At 38.8% G+C, this 15,627-nt stretch overlaps 1 protein-coding gene across 1 annotated transcript in view; it reads right to left on the bottom strand.

The window, feature by feature from the left end:
* PTPRM (protein tyrosine phosphatase receptor type M) overlaps nt 1-15,627 on the bottom strand; it is an 812,937-nt gene that overhangs the window by 460,523 nt on the left and 336,787 nt on the right. Inside the window, exon 4 of the mRNA XM_044921209.1 lies at nt 6,999-7,077. Within this exon, the coding sequence (XP_044777144.1) occupies nt 6,999-7,077 (79 nt within the window). The remainder of the gene's footprint in view (nt 1-6,998; nt 7,078-15,627) is intronic.

Raw genomic sequence — 15,627 nt, 5'->3', positions numbered from 1 at the left:
GCCATTTTAACCACTCCTATTCAACATAGTTCTAGAAGTCTTAGCTAGGGCAATCATACAAGAAAAAGAAATAAAAATTATCAGAATTAGAAAGAAAGAAAACTACCCTTATTTGCAGATAACATAATTTTATATACAAAAAAACCTAAACACTCAACTAAAAAACTGTTACATCAATGAATTCAGTAAAGTCCCAGAATACAAAATTAACATATAAAATGGAGTAGTGTTCCTATACACTGACAATGAATTTTCTGAAAAAGAAATAAAGCAATCAATCTCATTTACAATAGCATCAAAACAGTACAATGCTTGGGAATAAATTCAGCTAAGGAGATGAAATATCTCTACACTGAAAACGACAAGATATTGATGAAAAAAAATTTTTAGAAGACACAAGGGAGCCCGTGTTCATGGACTGAACATGGATTAAATGGCAAGGGAGCCCGTGTTCATGGATTGAAAGAATTAATATTTTTATTATTTTATTATTTTTGAATTTTTTTATTCATTTGAGTGAGAAAGAGTGAGAGCTCTTGTGCTCTCTCTCACTCTCTCTCAAATAAATATATAAAATCGTAAAAAAAAGAAAAGAAAGAGTGAGAGCATGAGCAGGGGGGAGGGTCAGAGGAAAAGGGAGAAGCAGACTCCCTGTTGAGCAGGCAGCCCAATGCAGGGCTCGATCCCGGGACCCTGGGATCATGACCTGAACTAAAGGCAGACACATAACTGACTGAGCCACCAGGCACCCCAAGAATTAGTATTTTTAAAATGTTAATACTACCAAAAGCCATCTATAGATTCAATGCAATTCTTACCGAGATTCCAAAAGCTTTTTTTTTTTACAGAAGTAGAAAAAACACTCCTAAAACTTACATGGAACCACAAAAAGACCCTGAATATTCAGAGCAATCCTGAGAAAGAAGAACAAAGCAGGAGGCACCACACTTCCTGATTTCAAGCTACACTATAAATCTATAGTCACCAAAATGGCATGGTACTGGCATAAAAATGGACAAATAGACAAATGGAACAGAATTGAGAGCCCAGAAATATACCCCAGCACACAAAGTCAACTAATTTTTAAAAAGGAAGTCAAGAACTCAATGGAAAAAAGACAGTCTTTTCAATAATGGAGCTGTGATAAGTGGATATTCACATGTATAAGAATGAAATTTGACCCATATCTTACACCATACACAGAAATTAACTTGAAATGGATTAAAGACATAAATGTGAGACATGAAACCATGAAACTCTTGAAAGGAAACAAAGGAATACAGCTCCTTGGCGTGGGTCTTAGTAATAACTTTTTGGATATGACACCTAAAGCACAAGAAAAGAATAAAAAATAAACAAGTGGGACTACATCAAACTAAAAACTTCTGCACAGCAAAATAAACTACCAACAAAGTGAAATGACAACCTTATGGAATGGGAAAAATATTTGTAAACCATATATATCATGAGGGTTTAATATCTAAAAAATATATAAAACTCATACAACTTACTAGCAAAAAAATAATAACCTAATTTAAAAATGGGCAAAGGACCTCAATAGACATTTCTCCAAAAAAGATATATGAAAGATCAATAGGTACATGAAAACAAAAGATGCTCAACATCACTAGTCCTTAGAGAAATGCAAATTAAAACCACAATGAGATATTACCTCATGCGTATTAGAATGACCATCATCAAAAATACAAGAGGTAACAAATACCAGTATAGATGTGAAGAAAAGGCAACCCTTATGTGTTGTTGATGGGAATGTAAACTGGTACAGCCACAATGGAAAACAGTATGGAGGATCCTCAAAAAAATTAAAAATAGAACTACCATATGACCCAGCAATTCTGCTTCTAGCAATTTATCCAAACATACTGAAAACACTAACTAGAAAAGATATCTGCACCCCCATATTCATAGCAGCATTATTTACAACAGCCAAGACATGGAAACAACTTAAGTTTCTATCATCAGTTGATGAGTGGATAAAGAAGTTGTGGGATATATATACAATGGAACATTATTCAGTCATAAAAAACAAGGAAATTATATCATTTGTGACAACATGGATGGACCTCAGGGCACTATGCTAAGTGAAATAAATCAGACAGAGAAAGACAAATACTGCATGATTTCATTTACATATGGAATCTGAAATGAAACAAACAAATAAGAAAACAAACTCATGATATCAGACTTGTAGTCACCGGGGGGAGTTGCAGGGAGGGGAAAGGAAGGAAGGTGGTGAATAGGAACAAATTTCCAGTTATAAATAAATACTAGGAATGTAACATACAACATGATGACTACAGCTATCCCCACTGTGTGATATATACCATAGAGTATACCTTGGTATATATACCAAGAGTAAATCCTAAATCCTATGAGTTCTCATCACAAGGAGAACAATTGTTTTCCTTTTCTTTCTTTCCTTTTCTTTTCTTTCCTTTTCTTTATTGTATCTATAGTGAGAAGATGGTTGCTAGATGAACTTATTGTGGTAATCATTTCACAATATATGTATATTAAACCACCATGCTGATACCTTAAACTTTTACAGTAATGTATGTCAATTATTTCTCAATAAAACTGAGGAAAAAATAAATAACTCAATTAGAAATGGGGAAAAATCTAAATAGTCATTTCTTTCAAAAGGTATATAAGTGGCCAATAGAGAAAAAGATGCTTAACATAATTAGCCATTAGGGAATCAAAACCACAAAGAAATACCACTTCAAAGCCACTGAGGTAGAAAAAAGAAAAAAAAAAAGGACAAATGACAAATATTGGCAAGAGTCCACTGCTCCTCAGAATGTAAAATGGTGCAGCCAATTTGATAAACAATTTCACTGTTACCCAAAATGCTAAACACAGAGTTATTCTGTGACCCAGCAATCCTCCTCCTAAGTATATATCCAAAAGAGTTGAAAACAAATGTCCACACAAAAGCCTGTAACGGAAATGTTCATCACAGTGTTAGTCCCAATAGCCTCAAATTAGAAACAACTCAAACATTCATCAGTTGATGGACGTGTAAAGAACATGCGGTATTATCATACAATGGACTGTTTCTCAGCTTCAAGAAAGAATGAAGTATTGAAACACTCTAGAACTTGGATGAACCATGAATGTGCTAAGTGAAAGAAAACAGAAAAGACCACGTATTGTATGATTCCATTTAAATGAACTATGAGAAAGCAAGCCAATCTACAGAGACAGAAAGTAGATTAGTAATTGCCTACAGCTGAGGGTGGAGCCCAAGGGCATGGAGAACCGACCTAACAGTGGGTGCAGGGTTTCTTTTTGGGGTGATGAAAACATTCTAAAGTTGATTGTGGTGATGGTTACACAACTCTGTGAATATACTAAAAACACTGACGTGTACACTTTAAGTGGGTGAACTGTATGATATGTGAATTATATCTCAATAAACCTGTTAAAATGCTGTATGGCTTGTAAGACATAAAAATATACACCAGCACTACAAGGTAATAACAGAAATACCCAACATGCATAGCTTATAACCTACTTAAAAACAGGAGACAACATTATGAAGCTGATAAAATGCTTCTTCAGGTTCTCCTACTAGGATTATTGAACCAAATTCAAAATATATTTTGAGTGTGCATACCAAATACAAAAATTATCTGTGTTCATTAGACATGGGCTTAAGCCATCGAGCTGCTGATTCTGCACAGCCATATCCACATTTCATGCTGATCCTGCATTTTATTGTCACTACATTAAAATCAATTTTATGAGCAACTGTATACTCTTAACAGAACAAGTACTTTTTAAAAAATGTTGAAATGCCTGCTCATAAACCTATATAAGTCCAAACAGGAGCCTTCAGAGTGAAGTAAATAAAGTTCAGCAGTTTTGAATCTTTTGGAAAGCAGAGTTTTAGATATGAAATATTTATGCCCCCTTATGATTTAAATCTAATGACTATCATGATTTCAAAGTAATTGATTATTATTTAGAAATCTTGCTGGGAAATCCTAAAATATTACCTGCAAAGCTTTACATTTTAAGACCAAACTATTGCTTTCTTTAAAATCTTTATCTGCATGTTTTCCCCATAAACTTAGAGATTCAGGAAAAAATAATTACAGAAGGCCCATCATCAAAACCATTTAAAGCTTACTGTTCAAAATGCTGTTGTACCATACATTACCCTGGTACAGAGCCTGTTTTGCAATTCTGTGTCTCTTAAGAGCAGTTTGCAAAGCCATTTAGGTATTAGTACCAGTATTCTCCAAAGGAGAGACCATAAACACCATTTCTATGGCTATAGGCAGCTGAGCTTGGAAAGAATGAACAAAACTGTGGGAGACACATTTTGGGAAGCTCTGATAGAAGTACAAGCATTAAGTAAGTCTTTATATCTTACTGAAGACAATGACTCAGATGCTGCAGCATGGGAGGAGCCACGCATCAGGAGCTATTTTGTTGGCCGATGGCCAGATGTAGAACAAACCCAGGATAGAGAACAAGACGGACCCCTGCAAACTTGGCCTCATCCATTGCATCTGCAGCAGGGCGAAGGTTGCTCTGAGTAACGGGGGGCACTCAGCACATAGCAGGCATGCATCATTCCTCTATTTTCTTTAACCTCCTAGTAAGAGGTGAATCTGAGGTGGGATCATTTATGTACATTAGAAGATCCCATGGCATTTTTCCAAGCCCAAGGCTATTACTCTGAGGATCTGGCCAACTTCCAACTCAGGTAATTATATTCCGCTTGCTAAATTTGCCCTGCTGTTCCAGTTAGGTACAGCATTGTTCGTTTTCCTGACTTTTCAGAAAAAAAAGGGAGAGAAATTCTTCTTGAACTCACCAGTCTTGCAGACAGAAGAAAGGCAAATGTAATGTGTTACGAAAGTAATGTCTGCCTCAGTAAGGAACAAGATGATTGCGGTGTTTGAACTTTGGTGCTGTGGCAAGCTCTGAGCACCAGATAAAGATCACAGAGAGAGCAAAATCCCTCTGGATGGAATCAGATGACGGTGCCATGATACCCTCATCAGATAACGACCACAAAGGGCTCTCGGTAACTACCACAGAGAATGAGCTCATGATCTCTTCAAACCAGGCAACAAAAGCAGAGACACTTCTGCAAATGTTTGTATCTTTAATATCATTGCAGGTATAACCACTTTCTCAGGAATTGGGGTAGGGACCACCAGCACAAATCCAGGAATGTTTGAACCAGCCAGTCTCTCTCTCTCTTTAATGCTGGGGACCCTAAAAATAAAGCAGGCTGTCATCCCTCACACGGCCAAAGATTTAAAGTCTGACAATATCAATTTTGGGCAAGGATATAGGGAAAATAAAACTCCCATGTGCACTGGTGGGAATATAAACTGGTTCAGACACTTTTCATAGCAATTTGGCAGCATCTAGTAAAACTAAAAGTGTTTCTATCCTACATCCCAGCCCTTCTGCTTCTAAGAATATACTCTACTGAGGTTCTTGTACATTGCACCCAGAGGCACTCACACAGATGTTCACTGTAGCCATGTTTGTCATAAAGAACAACTGGGAGAAAAAACTAAATGTTTGTGGAAGAATAGAAAAATAAAGCATAGTATATTCATATGATATAATATCATGGATTGACCTAAAAAACATAACGCTAAGTGGAGAAAAAAAATACAGAGTAATTTGTACAGCTGGATACTATTCATTCCAATTTACAGAAGGTAAACATTACCTTCTTACTTTTTATGAACCAGAGTGATTATGGGAAAAAGCACACCTCCATGCATGTACACAAGCATGCACACACATGCAAACACATGCCCACACACAGACATTTGCAGTATTTTGGTTGCTCAGCTCTCAAAGCACTATTCTGGGGTTGGGAAATGCCCCACTGTATGTTTTTTGGTAAAAGTCTTGGCCTAACTCCCAGGACAGAAGGCAAAAAAAGCCACAGTGGGATTTCCTAGATGACCCGATTGCTAGCAAGGGAATGAGCACATGATCTAGCTTGCCAACCCTGATAATCCCACTCAGGGTCTTGAGCCTAAGACCAAGGAGGCAAAGGTACGGAGACAGTGACAAATGTTCCGGCAGGTGACAAGGGTCAGGTGGCCAGAGAGTAGGCTATAGCACCCCTGCCCCCACAGATGGCCCCTCAGGCATAGCAGTCACCATGGTTCTGGCTGCAGTCTCTCTTTTGGTTCCCACCCATTACTGGAGCCTAGATCACCGATGTTCCCCGTGATTCTATTTGCCACCAATTCCATTTCTATACAAAGCTTTTCTGCTTGAAGCAGCTACATCTGTTTCTGCTGCTTGTGGAATACGAACCTTACAGATGGAGGAGGTTCCAGCAAGCTCACCCAGTGGTGGCCCCAGGACAGGCAAGGGAGAAATGGGACTGGCTTACATGCAATATTTTATTTTGATTTAATGACAATGGTTCAGATACAAATATGACAGCCTCTTAATAGCTGTTCATACTGAACAGCAAAAAAAAGGGGGGTGTGTTTATCACCCACTGGAATTTTTAAAGTATTAATTTTTAAAAGATGAAGTTCAGGCCATTTCTGGAGTCCCTAAGTGGTTCAGGTACATTTCTTGTATTTGACAGATCCCAGGCCTGTTTGGGGTCATGCTGTTTGAAAGTATGCCAGTAATACACTAAGTTTAGGAGCAAAATGCACAGATTCTCAATGTTCAACCTGTGCTTCTATTGAAAAGGGAAATCCACAGATCACTGCAAGGATGTTTGATTATACCAAAGCAGGCCATTAGTCCTCATTCCTAATCTTCATTTTAGAGACGCTCAGTTACATACAATGAATGACACACAAAATAGATGTTTTTGGACTTCTGGGCTAACAAAGCAACACTTAAAGACTTGTCAGGAACTCTTTTAGCAGGATAACTTCTCCCCAGGTTTCAGTGTCATCTCTTAATCTGTACATAAATATGCCCCCAACGATGGACCCAAATGTGTAAGAGTTGAGGCAACTTACTGCACGGATGTCCTAATACCTTCACTTCATCAATAACAAGGTAGCCTTGATGTCCAGAAGTTATCACTTCAAAAACCACCTGGAAAATTAAGAAAGATTTATATTATTCACTCATTTTGTCAGAGTTTTACCAAATGTCTCCTACATATAAATGTAGGTTGTTCATTCATTCATCATGTTTCTAACAACCATTAATGGAGCACCTAATATCTGCCAATCAATGTTCCAGGTTCTAAGATGACAAAGATAGAAAAGATCCCAATCCAGTTTTCAGAGAGGTTAATGGGAAGGGCTGGGTCAGACATCATCCTACCTCAAGACTCACCTGGTAAGGAGGTAATACCATGGTTAAGAGATGATATTTGGAAGACGGAGGCTTAAAGTCATTTACCATAGACGATGTTGAGATTTAAATTGTTTTAAGAGAACATATTTTCTGGTCAACTCCTTTGAGGGGATTCTATGACCATGCTGAACCATGTGGGGCCCTGGGTTTTATACAACTAAAATGAAAAAAAACTACCATAAGTGCTGTGAAAGAAAAGTACAGGGTACTAGAATAACATATACCAAAAGGACCTCCTGTGAGGAGGTTGCAGTTCTCCTAACAGCTGATTATGAATGAGGAAGGAGAGTAAGGCTTCTTCCTGGGCATCTGCAAAGGCCCTGAGGCCATGGCCAGGAAGAGGAGTATTGGGACATATAACTGTAAAAGTCAGCTGTGACCAGGTTGCAGAGGCTCCTCTCCTAGGACAGGGATTCCAGGGAAGACACTATATTAGTAATATAAAGACGCTATGGCTGCTGAAACTCAGATGGCAGAGATATGAATTAAGAGCAGAATGACATAAAGATCTCTACAATGCTAAAATTAAGAGGTCTTTAGCAACTGCTTGATCATGGGAAAAGTAAGGCAGAAAAAGAAGGGCAACATAATCTGAAGTTCTCAGAATGAATGATATTTTTGAGATTGTAGAGTCACTTCAGAGAAATTGAGGTTAAAGGAAAAAAAAAAGAAGCAGTAAGAAGTTATCAATGTTCTTAACATGATTGTCTGAAGTTGTCTAATATGGCTATTATTAAAAAGGTCCACATCACATTATTTTCATCTCCATTTACACATATCTGCATCACCAAGGAGACTGTGGCTCATGCAAAATAAATTTGCTAAGTCTTAAAAAAAAACAGCAACTGCACTCTTGGAGAAATGAAGGTTCATTCCTACAAAAATCTGTACACAAATGAAAAGCTTTACTCATAGTAGCCAAAACCTGGAAACAGCCCAGATGGCATTCAATGGTAAATAATAAAGCAGACTGTCGTACATCCATAGCATGGAATACTACTCCACAATACCAAGGAAATAACTACTGATGATAGGATGAGCTCTAGAGAATTATGCTGAGTGAAAAAGCCAATCACAAAGATTACCTACTATATGATTCCATTTATGCAGCATTGTGTAAAGTCAACATTTTTGAAGGGAGGGCAGATTAGTGGTTGCCAGGGCTTAGGGATGGAGGAAGAAGGGACGGGAGGGTGGTTACAGGATAACACAAGTTGAGTAATCCTTGTGATGCTGGAACCTTTAAGGTTTTTGCTGTAGTGATGGATGCACAAACCTCCTCAGGTAATAAAACTGTATAGTTCATAGCAGCTTTATTTGCAATAGCTAAAACACGGAAGCTACCAAGTATCCACTGATGGATGAATGGGTAAGCAAAATGGGGTAAATACATACAATGGAATATTATTCAGTCTTAAAAAGGAAGGAAATTCCAACACATGCTATGACGTGGAGAAACCTGGGGGACATTATGATGGGTGAAATAAGTCAGCCACAGAAGGGCAAATACTGTATGACCCCACATATATGAGTTACCTGGAACAATCTAATCCAGAGAGACAGAAAGCAGAATGATAGTTGCCAGTGGCTGAAGAGAGGGGCAATAGGAAGTTACTATTTTACAGAGGCAGAGTTTCAGTTATGCAAGATGAAAAGAGTTCTGGAGATGGATGCTGGTGATGGTTGCACAACATTAAGAAGGTATTTCATACCATTGAACTGTATACTTAAACATTATTAAGATGATAAATTTTATGTTATTTGTATTTTACTACAGTAAAAAAAAAAGCAAAAAAATGTATAGAACTAAATACACACACATGCATGCACAAAGTAAATGGGAAATCTGTAAAATGGGAAATCTGAAAAAGCTCTGTAGATTTCAACCATGTCAGTATCCTGGTTGTGATATTATACTTTCGGTTTGCAAACTGCTACCATTGGAGGAAACTGGGTACTATGTACACAGGAATCTGTATTATTTCTTACTGCTGTATCTGACTCCACAATTATCTCCACAAAAATTTTAACTTAAAAAAGTAACTATAAATTACCATTTACTAAGCACATAATACAGTACATACACTGGGCCGGTATCACCCCATTATCTTATTTATCAGTTCATGAAAAAATTCTTCAAGGATTAATATTTGAAGAACAAAGAGATTCAGATACAAAACAATTGTTAAAAACCCAGTCTTTCTGGATGTTTTCACTACTACACATTGCCTGAACAAACACTTCAACCCTAGGACTGCATTATTTATGTGTGTGCAGTGGGTATAAAAATGGAGAAAGCAATCAGCAAAGCCCAAAATGGAAAAGCTCCCTAGATAAGAAGTCATCCCAGAAACACCTGCTAGACTAGATGACCCTGCACCACGATGTCACAACACTGAAATACAAAACATACAGGGGAGAAGGGAGGACCAAAGTAGAACAGAAATGAAAACAAAACAAAACAAAACAAAACAAAAACACTTTGTCCTATTCGTAAGTATATATATATTTTTTTCACTGATGACACAGAGAAAGGAAGAGATGCATGCACAGTATTACAATCTGTAATCTTGCATATTTCTCTCTCTGCTGAAGTCTAGGACAGTTGAGAGAACAAAAAGCAGATGAGCCCTGAGAGCAAGTGGGGGAAAGAGCCCTCCAGAAGCCCTCCAAGCTGGGGCCTTGGGAGGAGACAGCAAGAGCAGGCAGCACAGGACGCAGCCGCCTGCTCTGCTGACAATGGCCACTGCATAGACCTATGTCCATGACCACCAGCTACCCAAGAACTCCATGGCCCTGGTCATGGAAAGGGTATTTTGAAAGCCAAAACCAGACATGTTCATCCATCCTTCCTTCCTCCCAGCTGACCTCCCTTCCTTCTTCCCTCCCTCTTACACATTCATTCAATTCAAGTCTCCACTGGGTGTCCTCTTTCTTCCACGCACCATGATAAGTACTGTGATAAGCATCATGAACAGAACAGATGCAAAACTGTCCTTCACAGCAAACCATATTTTTACTTTATCAACTACAAGGGTTGAAGCTTCTTATAAAAATGGAATAATCTTGGGCGCCTGGGTGGCTCAGTTGGTTGGGCGACTGCCTTCGGCTCAGGTCATGATCCTGGAGTCCCTGGATCGAGTCCCGCATCGGGCTCCCTGCTCGGCGGGGAGTCTGCTTCTCCCTCTGACCCTCCCCCCTCTCATGTGCTCTCTCTCATTCTCTCTCTCAAATAAATAAATAAAATCTTTAAAAAAAAAAAAAAAATGGAATAATCTTTATTATTTAAGAGATATGCTAACTCTTAGAATATACTGTACATACAAAAATGTTCATGTGGATCTATTTTTGAAGTTGCCATGTGTAAATTCAAAGCACAATATTTCATTTAAACCAATACAGGACCATGGCCCTATGAAAGAATGGGAGAGAAAGAAAGGAGGGGAAGAAATGAGAGACCTTGATAAGTCACCCTAAAACCTTTGAACCTGTTTTTCTCATTTATCACATTCACAGAATTTATGACCCTCAAAGATTCACACTCAAAGATTCTGAGTCTTATTGTCCAACTATTTATAGAATATTTACTGTAAGCTCTGAAAGGGATCCAAAAAATATTAGACAATTTTACAAAATTTAGGCTTCAGGTCCACAAAAAATAAGGAACACAATGAACAAACAGAACAAGACGATGGCCAAGTAACAGGTGGGAACAATAAAGAGCTCATACATAGGACTGTGATCTTTCTCCACCACAGGACTGTCACCTCCTCCTTACCCAACCAGCCAGGACACCTCTGACACAGCCAACACAACCTTCAATCCATTTCTCACCCTGCTCATTAAACTCACAGATGCCCCCAAAAGGACTTACAAGTGTCCCTGCTGGACCGGAGGCAGAGAGACTCAGCACCAAGCCCATGCACTCCAGATTCCCAGCAAGACGACTTGCCAGTGAGGCCACAACAAAAGAATCAAACACAGATTTGTTTCTGAAACTTTATCTGTTCCCCTCAGTCTTCTAAAGGCATCTCATTGCAAATACACCAAGAGAACAATGGACTGATCCATTCAGTTAATTAGAAATTTTGGAAAGTAAACTTCGAAAGCTTGGCAGATTCCAACACTGACTTAACTTAAACTGTAGAGACAAAAAGGAAAAAATAATCTTCAGAGATAAGTTTATGTGTGTCCACACACCTCACACACATGTATATATTGACATACAATATACCAATAAAATTTTTACATGACACATTTAGATATTATACCTAAGAAGGTGAATTATGTGTTGCAAGTTTGGAAGCAATAACGCCAATGCTTCTTTCCAAAAACTGAAGCAAGTTTTTCAAAAGACCATTTTCCACCTCTTTTTTAGTAATTTTAGTTAAAGGGCTTATGAGTACAAGTTTTATTAGCTGCTTCATCAAGTTTATAACTTAGTATATAAATGTTTCAACACATACCACAATTATAAAGTAGGTCTGATTTGTACTGAAAAGTTTGCTATTTTGAAATAAATATGATTGAATGAAAATTCCTGAATTTAGGTGCTCTACAACAATCTTAGACTGACTGCTAACTTGATTTGAACATCTGACCAGTAAGAGATTCACTCTGTTGCTTCTAACAAACACGAGGGTTAAGACATGCAGCTGAGAACATAAGGCCTATTTTAAATAGATTTCTTAAAAACAGATTTTAGACTCCCATAAAAAGGTTTCCTTGTCTTGAATTCTTGTTATCTGGCAAGTTTTTCATTTTGTACTTTTTTCTAGCCAGTGCCCTTACTAAGGAAGCTCCAAAAGCAAAAATATTTTGGTCTGTTTTTGTCAAATAAGGAACTACTCTATTGAAAGTACAGGTATTGCTCTAGTGAAGTATAACAAGTATATGCAGAACCCAGCGGGAGTCCCTGGGATGTCTGAAAATGCCAGCATTGAGGGCCAAAAGATAGAGGTCAGAGGAAAGAAGTAGTAACATGAGAACACCAATGGTACCCCTGGAAAAGGAAAAAGAAAGGTGAAACAAACTGATTTGTACATGTGCCCATGCTTACTTTTATCAAATAGAACAGAATACATTGGAAGTCTGTATTAGAAGTGAGGTTTGGGTCTCTTTAAGAAACACACGAAGTCTTTTCATTTAGGAAAATTCAAAAATTTAAAAACCACTTATATACTGCACCCATCTGTGTCTCAGGTATCTTTTGTATATATTATGTAATTTCCCCCAACCATATGAGGCAAGCAAATTCCCTTTCAGGGATGAGGAGGCTGACTCAGAAAGTAATTATGTAATTTTTCTGAGATCACACAATTAGTACATTGCAGGGCCAGGGTGTAATTCTAGGTCTATTTTACTTCTAAGTCTGGACTCTTTGCTGAACTGCTTTAACTAGTAAGCATGACAGACTACATATATGTAGAATATACACACACATACATACACACACATACATATGTCTGACTGATACATATATACATACATACCTATCTATACACACATATACATATATAATACAAAACCATGTATTCACACACACACAAATATATATATCCTTTAATTCATACACACACACACACACACACACACACACATATATGCTCTAAAACTTTTACTTCCACATTTAAGTAAAGAATGTAGTAATCATCTACTTGACCTAGCAATGTAGATGCAAGGAACAGTTATATAACATAGTTTTAACAACATAAATTTTAAGACAAGGGTCAGCAAACTATAGTCAACAGGCCAAACCCCCCCAACCTCTCTCTTCTTCTGTTACCCACAAAGTAAGGATGGTTTTTATAGTTTTCAACAGTGGGAGAAAGTCAAAAGAACAGTATTTAGCAACACATGAGAATTATATGAAATTGAAATTTCAATGTCTACAAATAAAGTTTTATCGTGACACAGTCATGTTCATTCAACTCTGTATCGTTTAGAACAGCTTCGCACAAAAACAGCAGAGCTCAGCAGACGTCACAGAGACCATCTAGCCTACAAAGCCTGAACTATTTATGACTACCAAGCTTCCAGATTTAAAAAAAAAAAAACAACAACTTTCCTGCTTGGCTCCCCAACAACTGCCATTACTCTGGATAACAAGAAAGCATGTATCAAGAGCAAGAGTTTGTCACCACCAAATACAACATGCCCTGCACTCCGTGTGGGAGCCTCGCATTCCAGCAATGGCAGGGAGAAGCCCTCCCCCTGGACTGACTTGCTTCAAGTGCGTCACATGGGTACCATTTCTAATACCCACTTAGGCTTGTAGTATCATTACCATTTTTTATAAAGCATAATTGCATACCAAAACAAAACCATAGACACTAATTACTTGATAGACCTCAAAACACTGTTTACAAAATTAAATCAAATTAAAAATAAAATAAAACCTAACTCATTTATCAGTCAAATGTTCTACAAAGAAACTGAACTACTGAGAATGTTTAACACTTTAATATTAAAACCTGACCCTCAGCGATGATTCTACGCCATGTTCTTTGGCACAAGATAGATTTCAGGGAAATATCTTTGTATTTACTGAGGCACACACAATTTTAGGAAAAATGTCTTTGCCCTCTAAGTCAATCTAAATTGTGATTATTTGAAAAAGTTGAAAGCTAAAGTGGCTGATCAGTACGACAAAAATCACAGAGCCATCCTAGCTTATTCTGGAATAATTTTGCTAAAACCGAGTATTTAATCTTTTTGTTTCTATGTTTGGATTTGGCCTGAAAGAAAATATAATTAATCCTCATTATTTGCAGATTCTATATTTGCGAATTTGCCTACACACTAATTTATTTGAAACCCCCAAATCAGTATTTGAAAAGCTTTCATGGTCATTTGTGGACATGCACAGAGGGGCAAAAATTTGAGTTGCTCATCCCAGCTGAGGTCAGTCAAGGCAATGCTCTGTCTTTTGATTCAGTTCTCATACCATAAACATATGTCCTTACCCCAGTCTGTTTGGTAAGGCATTTTTCCTATTTTTGTGCCTTCTATGGGTAATGCTGCTATTTAAAATGGCACCCAAATACAATGCTGAGGTGTTGTCTAGTGTTCCAAAGCACAAGAAGGCTGCAATGTGCCTCATGGAGAAAATATGTGTGTTAGGGAAGTTTCATTCAGGCATAAGTCATCATGCTTTTGACCGAGTTTAATGTTAAAAATAAATGAGGTAAATGGCGGAAGAATATGAGACCTAAATTTCGTCTGGTCCCAGAAATTCAGCTAGATAGGGATCAAACCATCCTAAACACCTATGAACTCAACAGGAGATACAAGAAAAGAATACCAGCAACTCTCTGAACAGAAAGGCGACCACTTTGTGGAAGGTAGGACCTGCGGAAAAGTGAATCCGAGGCAATATTCGGGAAGATAGACAGCAGGGGAGGGGCCTCCAACAGCCGTTACTGGCAAATGATAGAGCAGCGGAGCACAAAATCGGAACTTTTAGAAATTTGCCCGCTGAGGGACATTGCTCCAGTGGCTAAGCGGGGGGTGGAACCCTCGCTGGGACCGAGTGGTCTCAGGACTCTCAGGGTCACAGAAAGACGGGGGGTGCCTGAGTGCAGCAGAGCTCCCAGGGATCAGAGCAGGAAAGCCGGTTGCAGAGACGGCTGCAGAGACGGAGCCAAGGGACGGGCTCTCAGCTCAGGGTTGCCATAAACTATGATCCGTGGCACAGTTGGGACACTGCTCTTCCAGCAGGGACCCAACAAGCAGCAGATCCGGGGAGACTCCCCTTCCTCCCCCAGGAGGAGCAGTGCGGGAGTGCACTGCAGTGATCTGCTGGGTTTGGAGACACCAAACGGGGTCAGGTGCCAGAGACAGAAATGCTTGGTCACAGGCCGGGTGAGCACAGAGTGCAGACAGAGACCAGGGAGACGGGAGTGACCACTGCTTTTCTCTGGGGTTGCACTGAGGAGTGGGGCCCTGAGTTCTCAGCTCCTCCAGGGCGGAGATTGGGAGGCCGCAATTTTCAGTCTCACCCTCCAAACTGTACGGAAAGCTTGCAGGGAACAAAAGGTGCCCAGAGCAAACCCGAGCAGATTACTTAGCCCGGACCGGGCAAGAATGGGGCAATTCCGCCTCCGGCAAAGACGTCTGGGAACCACAGCAACAGGCCTCTCCCCCAGAAGATCAGCAAGAACAGCCCGCCAAGACCAAGTTTACTGATCAATGAGAACGGCAGAACTCCAGCACTAGGGGAATACTGCACATAGAATTCATGGCTTTTTTTCCCTCTGATTCTTTAGTCTTTCAAAGTTAATT

Source organism: Neomonachus schauinslandi, chromosome 14 (assembly GCF_002201575.2).
Source record: "Neomonachus schauinslandi chromosome 14, ASM220157v2, whole genome shotgun sequence".
NCBI classification, from domain to species: domain Eukaryota; kingdom Metazoa; phylum Chordata; class Mammalia; order Carnivora; family Phocidae; genus Neomonachus; species Neomonachus schauinslandi.
The sequence above is the reverse complement of the archived record's forward strand: the minus strand, read 5'-3'. Positions and strand labels throughout refer to the sequence as shown.